Source organism: Pleurodeles waltl, chromosome 3_1, assembly GCF_031143425.1.
Source record: "Pleurodeles waltl isolate 20211129_DDA chromosome 3_1, aPleWal1.hap1.20221129, whole genome shotgun sequence".
NCBI classification, from domain to species: Eukaryota; Metazoa; Chordata; class Amphibia; order Caudata; family Salamandridae; genus Pleurodeles; species Pleurodeles waltl.
The window spans coordinates 1,694,942,773-1,694,959,366 of NC_090440.1; the positions used below are offsets into that span (position 1 = coordinate 1,694,942,773).

The following is a 16,594-nucleotide window of genomic DNA, read 5'->3' on the forward strand; positions in this document are numbered from 1 at the left end:
GCCTTTACTACGGAAAAGGTTGGAGACTCCTGGATGGTCCTTAAAAACCACATTTGGAACAGTTACAATACAAATCTCTTTCCCTTGCATTTGCATTCAAGTGTATTAAACCTATTACAGGTTTGTTAACCTGCCTGCCCTTGCTGAAGATAATCAAGTTAAAGTTAATTCCCACCATCACCTATAATAGCGAAAACCTGGGCGGTAGAGATGGCCCCCACTTGGAGAAAGTCATTACCAGGTTGTTCAAATTGTTGTCTGCCTTACCGACTAATATGTCTAATACCTCACCAGCACAGGTATGCCTTGAATTTGGTACGATTAAGCAATCAATATCAAGGAAGGGTGCATTTATAAAACTGTGCTATAAATTAAAAAAGGCAAACACAGCTACGTTAGGCTCCCTCCTTTGGACTGAAATGAATGTGTGGACTAAATCTCCCACTAGGGCCTATCTTGACACCTGCATTAAAACCCTAGGCATTTCGGACCAATGGAATTCTTTCAGTTCTTATTAACAAACAAAAGCATCAGTCAACAACAATGTCAAGATCCGCTCATTGTTAGCAGATAAGGAGCTGTTTGCCAAGAGACAGCATGCCTGGCTCTCCATCTCATCTTATAAAGAACTAGCCCCTCAACCATGCCTGGGCATAGCTATTAAGCCGCAACTCAAGGCTGCTTTTATGAAATTCAGAATGGGACATCTGCAGTCTTACTCATATCTTCCCCCATGGAAGCTTACATGAAAGATTTATGCCAACTCCCTGGTCAAGCCTCTGAAACCCTGATTCATCAGATATGCACTTGGAATGGCAATATAGAACATCGGAAAACCATTCTCTGACCCATCTGGAATCAGAAAGGCTTACATAGGTGCAAGCCAGCAATCCTAGCCTGCTTTAACTGGACTGACATGCAACTTAGCTGTAGCCTTGTGAAGCATCTGGTAAAACTAGACCGACTGGTCTTAAGTACGCTTGGGTCCTAGGAAATCCTATACTGTGCATCTACAGTATGGCCACTATGCTATCCAGGTACATCTAACACCCGCCACAAGGAGGGGAGAAAGAGACTGCAGCTGAACATTAAAAGGTGACAAAAAAGAAGTCTACGTAAGGAACTTAGGCCCTTATTACAAATATGGCAGTCTGTGGACCGCCGTGGTGGAGGTAGCGGTCCCACAGTTGCGGGCCCGGTGGCGAAGACTGACACATTGCGAGTAGGGGTAAGGCAACTGCAGAACACAGCCAGGTTTCTGTCCGAACCGCCAGTGTGGACGGACAGCCGCAGCCAGCGACAGGCATCTCCAGGCCGGCAGTCAGGTAGTTCCCCACAACCCTATTATGAGACTGCACACCGCCAGGATTTCCGGGGCGGTCTCACCGCCACGAAAAGCATGGCGGAAGCAAACAACATAAAAGGGAACACTCACCTCCAGGAATACAGGCACGTTCGCAGGCACCATGGCACGCAAAATGCAAGTGTTCCCAAAGCTCCTCTTGGCCACTGACCTCCAGGACCAGCGATGCCGACCAAGACATCAACCGTAAGTATACCAGCCGGGCACACACTGGAGGGAAGGACATTAGTACACACATGCAGAACACACACAGGCAAAATCACACATTCACCACACATACACGTTGGAATGAAAGCCACAACAGGATTGTTACCATTGACACCAATGGTGCAGTGGTGCAGATATATTATGAAAGTTTAAATGGCATTAAAACTATGAACAAAGGGGCCCAAGGGCCAGTCTCAAAGTTCTGTAATGCCCCATGCACACGGGGCGCAGTAGCACGCCCCAACTTGACTTCTGACTGTAATGTGCTGGCCTCCGCAGGGCAGGGGCATCAATGGGGCATGCAGGCACCTCAGGGGTGAGTTGTGGAAGAATGGGGGAGGTTTGGGCTTGGAGGGGGGTCTTTTGGGCTAGGCTTGAAGGGGGGCTCTTTCGGCTTGCCCCTGGATGGTGCTGGTTTAGCCGGGAGGGGGATGGTTTGGGCTTGGCTTTAGAAGTGAAGGGAGTGGGCTTGGCCTTGGAAGTGGAAAGAGTGGGCTTGGCCTTGGAAGTGGAGGGAGTGGGCTTGGCCTTGGGTCTGGGAGGGGCAACTGTGGCCTTAGTGGGGGTGGAAGTCTTAGGCGGGCAGGGGCATGGTGATGACCAGCGGAGGCCTGGGAGGCGGAAGGCAGGGATCTGGGAAGCGTTGCAGGGCGCTTCGGGGGAACCGGGACTGGGGCAGTGGTGGGGGACAGGGAAAACTCAGTCAGGAAACGTTTCTTAGGGGCACAAGGTAGGTCGTGGGAAGGATGTTTGGGAGTGGAGGGAGAGGGTATGGTTGTGAGGTGTATACATGAAGGTGCCTTGGGGTGCAAGTGCGTGGGTGGATGCCATGTGTGTGCTGGGTGACTGTTGGGTGGTTGAGTGTGGCCGCTTAGGTGTACTGGGAGGAGGAGGGGTAGAAGATGCAGAGAGATGGCAGAGGGGGTGTGAGTGAATGTTGAGGTGGTGTCTGCAGGTAGGGTCGATGTACTGCATGTGGGGGTGTTGACAGTCATGGTGTCTGTGCATGTGGTATATGGGGTGCATGTATGGGTGTCAGATAATGTGGTGACGGTGCAAGTGAGGGCACATGAGGCAGGATCTGGGACTGATGAGGTGCTGACTGCAGGTGGTGTTGTGACTGTCAAGGGGGAGGTGGTGGGGAAGTTGGTGATGGGAGTGAATGTTGGCATGTCTGCATCTGAATGTGGTTTGTGTGCATGGCAGTGGTGGCGTTTGTGGTGCTTGTGTTTGTCCTTGCGTACCATGTCTGTTGATGTGGATGCATGTGGGTCAGTAAGTGTTGCTTTGGATGGGTGAGGGGAGAGGGATGTGGGTTTGGGAACAGGTAGCTGGAGGGGGGACGGAAGACGAAGGGCCACTGGCTGCCATCAAGGAGGAGGCCAGAACCTGAAACAATCCCTGCAAGCCAGACAGGGCACCCTGAATGCCTTCCAGGAATGCACTGGTCTGCTGCATCTGGGGTGACAGTCCCTGGATGGCATTAACAATGGTTGTCTTCCCCCACAGAGATGGACCTCAGGAGGTCAATAGCCTTCTCTTTGAGGGCAGCAGGGCTGACTGGGGCAGGGGCAGAGGTGCCTGCGGTGAAGGAGATGCCCACCCTCTGGGTAAGCGGGCGCAGGCAACTGGGTGAGGAGCTACAGGCAGGGTAATTCTGGTAAGGGGGGTGGTGGGCAAGGATGGTGCTGTGATGGTGCCACATGGGTCCACCACCACATGGAGCTTCTATCATAGGAGGAATCCAAAGATGTTGTTGTTGATCCAGTCTCCCAGTGGCACTTCCCTCGCCCTCCATCCCACTGGTCCGCTCGGCTCCGCTGGTATCAGCCTCCTGGGTCCCGTGGGCTGCAGCATGCCCACACGCCCGTGCCCCTTCTCCTTCGCCAGATGATGCCGATGCACACAAAGACAGAGGAGGATAGGGAGGGTGGGTGGGAGAGAGAGAGAGAGACAGGGTGCAATTGGTTTATGCCAGCACAACAGTTACACAGAGTAACTAAATCATCTTCTGATGCCATGCTATGACACGCCATGCCCTCACCAACACCTGCTACACAATGGAACGCCATGGGGGTCACCACAGCAATGTACATGTACACCGGAGAAGCTCATACAGATGCAATTGTGTACATGATGAGAGGCATACCAGCCACACCTGCCCAGGACCTGCCCTCTTCACATGCCTGTAAAGAGACACTAATCCTGGACTACAGAACCAACAGAATCCAGCATGGCTAGTTGGCATGCCAACTAGGCCATAGTCAAATTGCACAGTGACATCTTTGACCACCTTGCCTCACTACACATACAGTGCCTGGCAGCAGAATGAGGACCCAACATTCACCCCTGGCACAGTGGTTGGCATCATTTGTCTACAAAGATCCAGTTGGCTTGTTTTGCCTAGCACATCTTGGGCGTAGCTAACAACACAGATACCACATTGGAACTGACTGCCCCTCCATTCACTGATTGCATAGCCACACATCTATGATGCCAATCCTGCCCAGATGTCTAATACCCATAGTGGACATCAATCCACCTAGTACCCACACTTCAGCTTCCCAATAGTGCACACCCAGAGCCTCTAGCCACTATGGCAACACATATCGTAAGTGAGAGTGCGTACTCACCCCCTCATGGCTGCTGTGCTGCCCTCAAGTGCCCATCCACTTCAGGGTAGGCCACCGTCAAAATACAGACCATCGGGGGTCAGGGTCCGACGGGCATCTCTCCCACATTGGGAGGACATCCCCAGCTGGGCCTCGGCAGTCTTCTGGGCCCAGCATCTCAGGTCCTCCCACCTCATTCTGCAGTGGGTGCTCCCCCGGGCATGGACCCCCAGGGACGCCATATCCCCTTCTTCTGATGGGCGCTGAACTGCATGGGTGAAACAGCCAGAAGACAAAAGTAATGTAGAGTGGCATCACAGGGACAGCACACATCTCACGACCACTCTCACATGTCATCAATCCACGTAGGCTCAGACTCCTCACTGTTGTCCAAACTCCAGTCACTCTGCCTCGTCCCAAGGCCCCATCCCCATCCCCATACGCACCACTCACAGACAGAAAAGTGACATTGGCCTCACTGAATTGGCGATCACGGCCACCACGATATCACCGTTAACACCGGCGACGATCACCATTGACTCCTGTCTCCCATAGGCAACCATGTTAACCAATGAGGAGTTGCAAGTTGCATGATGGTTTAGACCGCATACCGCCATGACGTGTTACGCCAGTGGGATAAGCTCACTTCCATCTGTCCAGTGCATGCAGGACAGGCGGCTGCCATTTACGTGTCTAATGTGTACTGAGGGTGCATTTAAGGTGCGTTATGGGTGACATTTTGTGAAATTTGCACAGCTCAACTACGTCCACACAGTCAATGCTGCACATCATGATTTCTACTCCCTCCTATTTGCAGGTACGGTGGAAGGTTGAGGATGAGGAATGCTCCGCTGTACAGGCCCATAGCCGACCTTGCCACCCTGGAAGAGCGACACGTCATACAGACCTGTCGTCTGAACCATCATGGAGCTGGTGACCCAGTTGGACCCGGATCTACTGCCTGCCATTCGTCATTCCATTGCCATCCCTCCCACAGTACAGGTGTTGTCAGTCCTCCACTTCCTTGCCTCAGGGTCCTTCCAGATGACACTGGGTTTGGCAGCAAGGATGTCACAGCCCATGTTCAACAAAGTCCTGAGGGACGTCCTATGTGTCCTGCTACAATATGTGGGCAGCTACATCAGGTTTCCACATCACGCTGATTTGCCCACTGTAAAAGCTGCTTTCTACAATCAGGCACATGTCCCTCATATGATGGGGGCCATAGATTAGATGGCACCCACATTGCCCTGGTGCCACCCAAGAGAAGTGAACAAGTGTATAGAAACCGTAAGAACGTCTGTTCCACCGATGTGCAGGTGATGTGTTGGCTGACCAATATATCACACAAGTGACAGCCAGGTTCCCTGGGTCTGTGCATGACTTCTACATTCTGTGGAACAGCAACGTCCCTCACATGATGGCACCACTACAGAGGGACTGGGTGTGACTCATCTGTATGTATCCCTACATATGTGTGCTCCTCTGCTCTCAACACTCTTCACAACCTGTACTACACACTCCTGGTCTTGACATGGGCCTTACCTCTGTGCACACAGGTGACTCTGGCTATCCCAACCATCCCTGGCTACTGACACTCGTGAAGCATCCGACTACAGCTGCGGAACACAGTTACAATGAGGCCCACGGTAGGACAAGACGGGTGGTTGGGTGGACTCTTGGCCTGCTGAATGCCAGATTCCGGTATCTGCACATCTCCAGAGGTGCCCTACTCTACACACCACAGAAAGTGTGCCAGATCATTGTTGCTTGCTGCATGTTACACAATCTGGCTCTAAGATTTCACATCCTGTTGCTGGATGCAGAGGAGGTTCCACTGAGATACAGGCATGTATCATATGTATGGTATGTGTCCTGTTCCACCGTCTGCCTTGTGCCATGCTACCACCTGCTGTCTGTAATTACAGGGGAATTTGGAGCTCTGACTCTGGGTGGGCTGGGGGAGGGTGGGGGTTTACATGTGGCCATGAGCTGGGTTCTTACTGTGCACAGGTCAGTGCTATTCTCATTCAGTTGTTGTGTTGCTGCACATGTGGCATCTATGTGCAGAACCACTGTTCCCTGAACTGCCAGATCCAGTGCGTTATGTGTGCTACACTAGGTGGTTTACTCAGTACTGCATCCTGTCCTTGGATTGGGAAGCAGTGCTCCATCACTGTTCTTGTCAGTTTGCACTGCCTAACGTGTGGCTCTGTTTGCTGTGACGGAGGGACCATTTCAATGGTATGTTTTGGGAAAGTGAGTTTGTTATGGCCATATGTTGTTGGACTTGACTTGCCATCTCAGCCTTGGCTTCCTGTGGTTGCAGTGCATGTGTTTTGATTTGGTATTTGTGACGGCATATAGTCATTGATGTCCCTGTCTTGTTCTACTTTCAGGGCATTGCTGTGGTGCACTCTGGTCCCTTCAACTGTTGCCTCCCTTGACCCATCCCTCCAGCCACTGCTTGCTCCACTGTTGTCCTTGCTACATATTGTTCCCCCTCTGCCACTCACATACATTTGCAGGACACTGGGTTAACTGTTGCAGTGTGATGGTAAGTATCTGTCGTACTCATGAGAATAAAGATGTAGGCAGTAACTGTGCTTAATGGTGTTTATTTGGGAGGTACAAGTGCAAGGGGTGCTGAGTGGGGTCATGGCAGGTGGGATCATCGGAGTACTTGGCCCAGCTGTGGGTAGTCGAGGTCCAGTATGGTGGCCATAGGAGAACGGAGAGATGACAGTGGACAGTGAACAGGGTGCCTGAGTGACACACAAGGGAGAATGTTCAGGAAAGGGTCACATCCTGGCGGTGGTCTTGGCATCAATAATGGCAGGATGTCTGATTGGACGTCCTTGCTTGCGAGAGGGCTCGTCAGCTACAGGTGTACGGGTGCTGGTGTCCTGCGGGTCCTGTGGCAGGGTCTCCATTCCACTAGCTGCCGCTGACGTGGAGGGCTCAGATGGGTTGTGGCTTATGGAAGGGGCCTGCTGGTGGGAGATGGACTCACACAGATGGTGGTGAGTTCCTTCAGCACCCCAACCATGGAGGCCATGGAGGCATTGTGGGACTGCCACTGCTGCATGGCCTCATGATGGTATTCACTCTCCAGCCTCTGGGCCTCCTTCACAGTGACGAGGATCTGGCCCATGGTGCCCTGGCTTCGGTGGTATGCACCCAGGATTTGGGTGAGGGCCTCCTGGGCAGTCAGTTGTTGTGGCTGCCCTGACCCTTGGTTTACTGATCCACTGCCACTGCCTCTAGCCCCCTGTGCCTGTGCCCCTGGCACAGTGTGCCCACTCCCAGAAGCACCAGGCCCTTCACTCTGTAGGGTGCGTGCCCTTGTATCTGGCCCCTGTACTGTATGGCACACTTCTGGTTGTGAGGTCCCTGGGGTACAGGTTTGGGGAGAAGGGGCTGGCTTAGGTGTTGTAGCAACATGGAAGGGGGAGTCCAGTGTGTCCAGGGTGGGGCTGCTGGCAGTGTAGTGACCAGTCGCCCCAGATGGCCCAGGCAACTCGTCCCCATCCAGACATCCACAAGGGCCTTCGTCCCAGGGAGCGCTGTCTGTCTCTGGCATCCTCTGCTGGGTGGCAGTGGCAGGGTTACCTGTGGATGGAAAGAGGGAGAGTTTGTATGTGGATGTGTAGTTGCCATTTTCATGGTGTGGTGCATGCAGTGGCTCGATTTGCTTCCCAATGATGGCAATGACAACTGCAGACATTGATTTTGGTATGGGTATAGTGCCATGGTTTCTATGTGCCATGGTGGGTTGTGGATGGTGGTTGGCATTGCTATCATTGCCATGTGTTGGGAAGCAGTTGCAGCAACCAGTAGCTGTGGGCTGTGACATGATTGTCCAGGCAGGTGTTCCACTGTGAAGTGGTACAGTGCATTTTGGCTGTGTGGGGTGTGATGCATTGTGGGAGGTGTGGTTCTTCACAATGTGATTGTTATCCGTGCATTAGGGGGGAGTGTGTGGGGATAGTGGGAGAGGGGTGGTGTGGCATGCAAGGGAGGAGCACGGGATTATTGTGGGGTTGCAGTAGTGTTGGATGGGGGGATAGGCGAGTGGTGGGCAGTGGGTAGGCATGCTGAGAAGGAGTGGTTGGTGCATGGGGGGTGGTGTTGACTTACCAGTGTCAAGACCTCCGTTGATACCAGTGAGGCCCTCTGGATGCATGATTTCCAAGACCTTCTCCTCCCAGGATGTCAAGTCAAGGGAAGGAGGCGGGGGCCCACCTTCAGTCTTGTTGAGGGCGATCTGGTACCTGGACGCCATGGAACGAACCTTCCCTCTGAGGTCATTCCACCGCTTCCTGATATCCTCCCTTGTGCGTGGATAGGTGCCGACTGAATTGACCCTGTCGACGATCCTCTGCCATAACTCAGTTTTTCTAGACACTGATGTTTGCTGGACCTGGACTCCTATCAGTTGTGGCTCTACTCTGACGATCTTGTCCACAATGACACGCAACTCATTGTCTGTGAAGCTTGGGTGCTTCTGGCGTGACATATTGGGGGGGGGGGTAGTACGGGGTGATTGGTGGTGTGGGGGTGTTTGGATGTGGGTGCTGGTGTGTTGTGGCAGTGGTGTATGCAAAGTGTGCAATTTGCAGGTGTTTGTCAGGTATGGGGTGTGCTTCGTGGTTCGTGTCTCTGTGGCTGGTCGTGGTAGTCACAAGGGATTGTGGGTGTGTGGTGGGGTGTTATATGGTGCCGTGAGCAGGTGTGTGTGATGTGTGTATGTGTTTCAGGTGTGGGGAATTCGTACTGTCCAATGTGGGGTTCGCTACTATTGGTGGTGCCTTTTTGTACCATAGTAGTACAGACCGCCATTGGTTTACGCCGTGCATGTTCCACTGTGCTGAAAACTGACTCGTAATAGGGCAGTCGGAATGGGGTCGGCGTCGCGGGACCGGTGGTAGGTCAGTCACTATTTCGCCATCGGGCCGCCTGGCGGTGTTTTCTTTGTGACTCATAATATGCCGGTCACTGTTCTGCCACCACTGGTGGTATGGTGGTGGCATTTTGCATGGCAGTCTTGCCTGAAAACCACCCTAGTCGTAATGAGGGCCTTAATGTCTGGAAAAGAAAACTTTATGTAGTTGCATAAACTTGAGATCGAGGTGGAATCAGTCGTCTCTCTAGTTTCGGATTAGTCCTAGCATTGCGAGACAGTATTTTACTCTATATTATATTGTTTTGAAAACATGGTATTATTTTGGTTCTAATACTTTTAAAACTGAGTACTAACAATGATGGTTTACGGCATGCTCACTATAGCTGGTAAGTACTGATTGACTTACCTCTAGCCATTTACAAAAACTAGCTTTGCTGTTAAGCAACATTTTATATATTGCACTATAATGTTTTATGAATCAATGTGCTTATTTGTACTTTTGAGCTGCTGGCGCGTTGAAAGCCTTATAATTGTAAAAGTTTAAACTAACTGATCAATAAATTCTTCTTAATTTCCTAAGTGAAAACACTGCTAGAAATTATTGTTTTACTCAAATAACACCAATCTGAGCGTGGCATTGAGTTAGGGCCCAACCAAAGGAACTTTTAAGCCCCTGCCTCTGTGCAGGAGGAGGTCTGCCATGTTGAAGAAGCAACCATTAACATCTTGGGAGAGATAGGCAGAGATGAAAAATAACATTCCTACAAGAACAGTAAAATATGGGGTGGGTCACTCTGATGAAACAATGAAGGTTTATGATGAAAGTGAAGAAGTACATAGAAATGACAACTCAAGTTTCACTTCAAGAGGTTTTGTACTAATAACTGAACATTAGTGATGCGATTAGAATGAAATATGTAAGGTTTTGGACATGCTAGAATTCCTTTGCGAACACACAAATGATGGTGAAGCAGCCACTGTGGAAGCTAGTGCTCTATGTGAGTATTAGCCTTTTCCTCTAAAGATGAGAATTCAGTTGCTTTCTTCCTGCAGTCTTTTTCCCTTGTGGGTCCTGCTCCAGGGAGAAACGTGTGAAAAACAGACTAAGCATACATCAAAGGGCAACTAAACTCTATGAAATCTTGATGTTAAGTATAAAATTGACCACTTCACAAATGTGTACTCACCTGATTAAACCCCAAATATTCTTGAATGGTGTGTGAGGAATAAAATATCAGACCTTCAGCTGTGACAACCAGTACAAAGCCATTGAGAGCCTGTGAAAGAAAGAAGAAAGGAAAATTAGATCTCATCAAGGTGCAGAACAATGTGCTGGTCATCATGGTTCTAACACACAGTACAGGATCACAAAATGCACAAAATCTATTGAAACTCTGTGCCCATAACATAGAAGCCATAGTTCGTCTGGGACTAATCAACTGTGGGAACCACTAATTTCTAGAGACCATTGTAGTGCCCAAAGTTCCTGCACTATGCTTGAGCACTCTGACATTTTGCCTTTTTTCTTGTCATGCCAGCATTTTCCTCAATGAGCTCAACTGACACCAAGTGCACTTAAGATGCTTGAGATTTTCTGACATTTTACCACTAGAACAGACATCTTTGTATGTTCACACGTGTAGTAGGGAGTGGTTAGTGTCCAATCAAATCAGGCTGCTGGAAGGCTGTGGGTTCATGGAAGAGCAGTATTGAGTTCTCTAGAGTAAATGTGCTTAGTGTTGCACTTGAGGTCATCAAACAATGGAAAGACTCTGCATGGGAGTATGGTTGGCTTCTCCTGAGGTTTCATAAATGTTTGAGGCCTATCCCCTTCCTTCCTCCCGGATGTCAGGAAGTAATGAAGTTGCACCCTGCTGTGGTTGGCTGTTGGAGGTTCAATAGTTGACCATGGCTTGCATTTTGATTAGCCATGTCTTCTTCTCAATGGTGTGAGATAAATACTGGCATCTTGAACTTGTGTTGGAAATGGTCCTCCCTGCAGGGGACTGTTTGCCTTTTAACTTCCACTTTTTGCTGAATTTGTTTTTGTTGGCCTTAGGACTCTGTGCACTTACCACTGCTAACCAGTGTTAAAGTGCTTGTGTTCTCTTCAAAAAACATGGTCAAATTGGTTTGTTTCCAATTGGCATTGTTAATTTACTTGTAAGTCCCGTGTAGAGTAGTATACCATACACCTAGGGCCAGTAAAGTAAAGGCTACAAGTGGACCAGCTGCACTTCCTGTGCCACCCACTCAAGTACCTCTTCAATGTATGTCTCATGCCTGCCATTGCAGCCTCATTGCAATGTTCCACTGCCATATGGACCTTGCTTTTAAAGCCCCCTGCCAGCCCTTTATCTCCCTTTTTATTACATATAGGCTGAGAGTTGATTACCCTTTTATTACATATAGGTCCCTCGTAAGGTAGGCCCTAGGTAGCCTGTAAGCCAGGGTGCTGTGTAATTAAAAGTTAAGGCATGTACTTTTAAGTTTTAAATGTCCTGGTAGTAAAAAACTCTGAAATTCATTTTTCACTACTGTGAGGCCTAACCCTCCTGCAAGATAACATTGGGGATCCCTTATTACATTTAATAAGCTGTAATTCCTAATTGAGATGAGGTGGATACCTCATGTTTGGTGCCTATGGAATTGCAATGATGAACCCCCTATTTAATGGTAAAGTCAGATTTCTCATCACAATTTTGAATGTGACACCTTTAGAAAGTTGCTATTTTCCTCACCTTTGCCTACAGCCTGTCTTGGGTCACATAACTGGGTGTAGCTGACAGTTAGACTTTGTGAATTCCTCCTAGACAATCACACAATACTGGGATTGGCTGAGAATAAATCGGCCATCAAATGGCAGGATGGGGGGGGAGAGCTGAGCACAGACCCACTTGTACATGAATAGGCTTTGTCTTGACTCCTCACAATAGGCATAACAACCCTGTATGGTCACTGCAGCCAGCTTGGAGCCAGGACAGGGGAGTCAGAAAACGTCAAGAACTTCAAAGAACCTTTCCTGAAACTTCTCCCACCTACTCGGAGCAGGACACCAGGGTTTAACAATAGGACCTTTAGACTCACTTTCCAGTTCTGCATCACCTGTGGAATCGCCCTCAGAGGGCTGCGTGCTGCTGTGATATGGTGTGCACTCTGCCAGGCTGCTTCTGTACCTGAAAGGACTGCTTTGGTGCCGAGAGCTGGCCTTGAAACCTCAGAGGTCAGCTCTGCTGTTGAGCCCTGCTTCTGCACCCAGGACTACCAGAAGTGACTCCAAGGATTAGTTTGCTGGCCTCATATTCAGAGCTACTGGGATATATCAGACTCCCACCATCTTGAACCTGCACGGGAATCCAGCTTGAGTGAGTCCTGAACCTCCAAGAGGTCTCCATACACTCCTTGACCCTTGGTTGTGATGTTAAAGGTGAACAGATGTCCACTGTTGGTGCTAAAGTTTTGCAACTGCAGACTTATCTTGACAAACTCCCAATGAAATCAGACTACTCAGGTTGGAGCATTTACTTTGGAGACAAGTTGGAGCTGTATTTGTTCTCCTCCTGAGCAGCACCCAGTACCCTCTACACTAATCCCCAGTGCCCCTGTAGTTCTACTAAATGTACTTTGGAATTTAACTTTGGCAGCCTGCAACCATAATTTTGCTGTGTTCACATTTGGGTGATGAAAAATTAGCAATAAAAAGCAAATATCAATATAGTTCTACACACACATCGTCAACTGTGACTTGGATTTCTACTTACGCAATAAAAATGAATCTGCAATAAACTAAATGTAACCTCAACAGTATTTTAATCTTACACATTTTTTAAACTGGTGAGTGACACAGGAGGTGTCACAAAACAAAAATAGAACACCTACCAGTAGTGTCAAAAAGCAAACTCACTGGGTAGAAAATGACCAACATAGGTCATAGGCACACATCAGATGCAGCATGTCACAGCAGTCCATTCACAAGAAACATTCACCCAGAGTCTTTTAGGATCCACCAAATCATAACATACAGATCCCTGAAACACAGGATCCACTGATGCCTTACATCAGGATTACAAGGGCCATTGAAACCAGTAATCACTTCTGAACATTGAGGTCCTCCAACCATTAACATAAAGGAGCAGTAAACTCTACACTTAGGGACCAATACAACATAGGAACCATTCAACAACAGGCAGCGCCAAATTAGGGGTCCCTCTGAATCGTACAATCCACTAAACCATATCCATAGGTACCACTGATCCTTAACCCTAATGGCCACTAATCACTAAACCTAGTGACATCCACATACTAATGCTAGGGATCACTGAACCCTGAGGGCCATGCAGCTAAGAACACTAACCAGTAGGAGCAAGTCACCATAAGGCTGCTGTACCCTGGATACTACTGACTTTGAAGTGAACACTAGGGATTAATAATCATGAGACAATACTGCACTCTTGCAATTCAGTGAATTTTAACAAAAACATGTTAATTGGGTCTACTGAGCCCTATTCTCGGGACAAATGAACCCGAAACACCAGGGACCACTAAATTCTAACTCTAGAAACTAATGACCCCTAATGTCCATTGAACCACTGACTTCAACCCATATGAGTCCTGGACAAATCTTAAGGATCACTGAACCGTATGATCCACTAGTCTGTAAGGGCCACTGCAGTTTATGGATCACTAAACTATGGAAATCACAGTAATGTCACAGAACGCTGCACCATAGGGACTCTTTAACTTTCACGGAATACTAATCTTCTGGGACTGAAAAACTCAGGAGACCAATAACACCTAGGTACTCCTGGATGTATTTATTTTTTAGCACTTAAGAAGTGTGCCCTAGTACTTAACATAGGGAACCATAGCATACATCTGGGAAGAGTGGTCTGGAAAAAATAATTAGAGAGTTCAAAAAGGTAGGTTTTCAGATGTTTTCAGAAACTGAAAATATCTGGAATGCCTCTCAGAAGAAAATGGAGTGAGCTATAGGGTTTAGTCTTCTTCAAAACCGAGCCCAATGAATGTTTAGAACATTGACTAAGGTGTGCTGTTGTAGAGGACATTGACCAAGTATGTGCATAGTGTAAAAAGTTCCTGCTGCGATAAAAATAAGTGCCATGGAGAGATTTGCGTTATAAGCAAAGAGCTTTCAACAGGCATCGTTTCCAGAACAGTTGTCAACGGAAAGAGACTAAGGGCCTGATTACGAACTTGGCAGAGTGGATTACTCCGTCCCAAATGTGGCGGATATCCCGTCCGGGAACGATCCGGAACAACGCGTTCGGAAGCACGCCTGCGTTGTTCATGCATGCGGAACGACGCTTGCCTGAACAATGCAGGCCTTGTTTTCGTCCTTAACCACGCATGTGCTGAACAAAGCACATGTGTGGTTAAGGACGAGAAAAAGGAAGATCCATTGGGAGAGGACGTAGTCAGGTAAGTGGGGCTGGGGCAGGGTTGGGGGTAGTTGTTAGGGGTGGGGCGGAGGTGAAGTGGTTGGGGTGGTTAGGTTATTTTTTTTTTAAGTGGCAGGGGTGGGGGGGGTCGGTATTATGGTTTTTAGGGTGGGGTGGCGGGTTGGGGTTATTTTGTTTTTAGGGCTGGGGGCGGAGGGGTCGGGCTATTTTTGTATATAGGGGGTGTGGGTTCGGGTTTTTAGGGGCAGGGGGTCGGAGTAATTTTGTATTTAGGGTGGGTGGTGGGCTGGGTTTTTAGGGGCGGGTGGGGGGTCATGGTAATTTTGTATTTGGGGCGTTGGAGTGATTATGTTTTTAGGGCAGGTGGGGGTGGGTTTTTAAGAGTGAGTAATTTTGTATTTAGGGCGGGGGTGGGGGTCGTGTTTTTAGGGGCAGGTTGGGATTTGGGTAATTTTGTATTTAGGGCGGGTGTGGGTGGGGGGTTTGGGGTAGTTTTATATTTAGGGTGGGGGTTTTGGGAGTGGGGTTTAGGTTAATTTTGTATTTAGGGCAGGTAGGGGGTTGGGTTTTTAAGGGTTGGTCTGGGGGGTTGGGGTAATTTTGTATTCAGGGCAGTTGGGGGGTTGGGTTTTTGGGGGCAAGGGTGAAGGGTTGGGGTAATTTTGTATTTAGGGTGGGTGGGGATTGGGTTATTAGGGGTAGGGGGTGGGGTAATTTTGTATTTAGGGTGGGTTTTTAGGGATGGTGGCCGGGGTAATTTTGTATTTAGGGTGTGTGGGAGGGTTGAATTTTTAGGGGCGGGGTTGGGGTAATTAGTTTAGTTTCTAAGGGTTGGTTAGTTTAGTTTTAGGGGTGGGGGTCGGTTTTAGGGCTCAAGGTGGGTGGGGGTATCGGAGTATTTTTTTAAAGGTGGGGGGTCGGGGTACTTCTGTTTTTAGGGGTGGGGTGGGGGGTTTGTTTTTAGGGGTTGGGTTCTTTTATTTTTGGGGGTGGGGGTTGGTTTTAGGGCTCAGGGTGGGTGGGGGTTTATCAGGGTCGTTTTTAAGGGTGAGGGGGTCGGGGTACTTCTGTTTTTAGGGTGGGAGGTGGCATGCGACAACCATGCATGCCGTTTCCACACATGCCCTTACTAGGCATGCCTTTACAACGAAAAATCGTTGTAAAGGCATGCGTGGTAAAGGCATGCGTGGAAACAACACAGTCGTTGTTCCAACCGCATTGTCCAGGCAGGTGTGGTTGCCGCATGCGTGGTTTCATCATACAACCATCCCGTTCCACGTGTTACAAGTTCTATACGACCTTGGCGGAGGGGATTACTCCGTCCCAAATGTGACAGATACCCCGCCCACCGTATTACAAGTTCCATTATACCTTATGGAACTTGTAACACGATGGACAGGATTTCCGTCACATTTGGGCCGGAGTAATCCCCTCCGCCAAGGTCGTCATCAGCCCCTAGATGCCTAGAAATGCGAGTTCTTAAATTAAGACTACGGATAAAGTGGGATGCTGCAGTTTACATTACGATGTAGTCTGTTGGTGAGGTAGATTAAAATACTGAGATATAAAGAGCTACAGTACTACAGTCGTAAAAGTAAAAGCAATCTATTGTTTTTTTGTAGGCTACAGGTAAGAGATGGATAATTATCTTGATAACAAGGGGCATAACAAAGCTGGGGCCTGAGAGTATCTATCTGAGCCCTGAAAGACAGATGTAAATCAAATATTATGTCTAAATTACACCCAGAGGGCATATGGATGGGAGATGGGCCCTGTTCTGAAGTTCACCAACTGTAGGTCCGGGGAGATTGTTTGCCAAAGACTACAAATTTCGTCATGTCCGTGTTCAGTTTGAGTGAGGTTCCTACATTTGGACACCGTACACTGCACTCTTTAAAGTTAGATTGATACTTTCTGTGTTGCAATAATATTGAATTGAGCATCATCTGCGTACGAGTAGTAAATAAGGCCACATGAAGGAACCAGAGAGGCTAGTGGAGCCAAGTAAATATTAATACTACTTTGACTTAAGGCAGAAGCCTGAGGCACTCCGCCTGGGATTATGGACTTACATTCAGAGAGATAC

General features: G+C 48.8%; 1 protein-coding gene across 1 annotated transcript in view; it reads right to left on the minus strand.

Annotated features, from left to right (window-relative positions):
- LOC138285509 (aryl hydrocarbon receptor-like) overlaps nucleotides 1-16,594 on the minus strand; it is an 811,968-nt gene that overhangs the window by 339,791 nt on the left and 455,583 nt on the right. Inside the window, exon 4 of the mRNA XM_069225503.1 lies at nucleotides 10,276-10,365. Within this exon, the coding sequence (XP_069081604.1) occupies nucleotides 10,276-10,365 (90 nt within the window). The remainder of the gene's footprint in view (nucleotides 1-10,275; nucleotides 10,366-16,594) is intronic.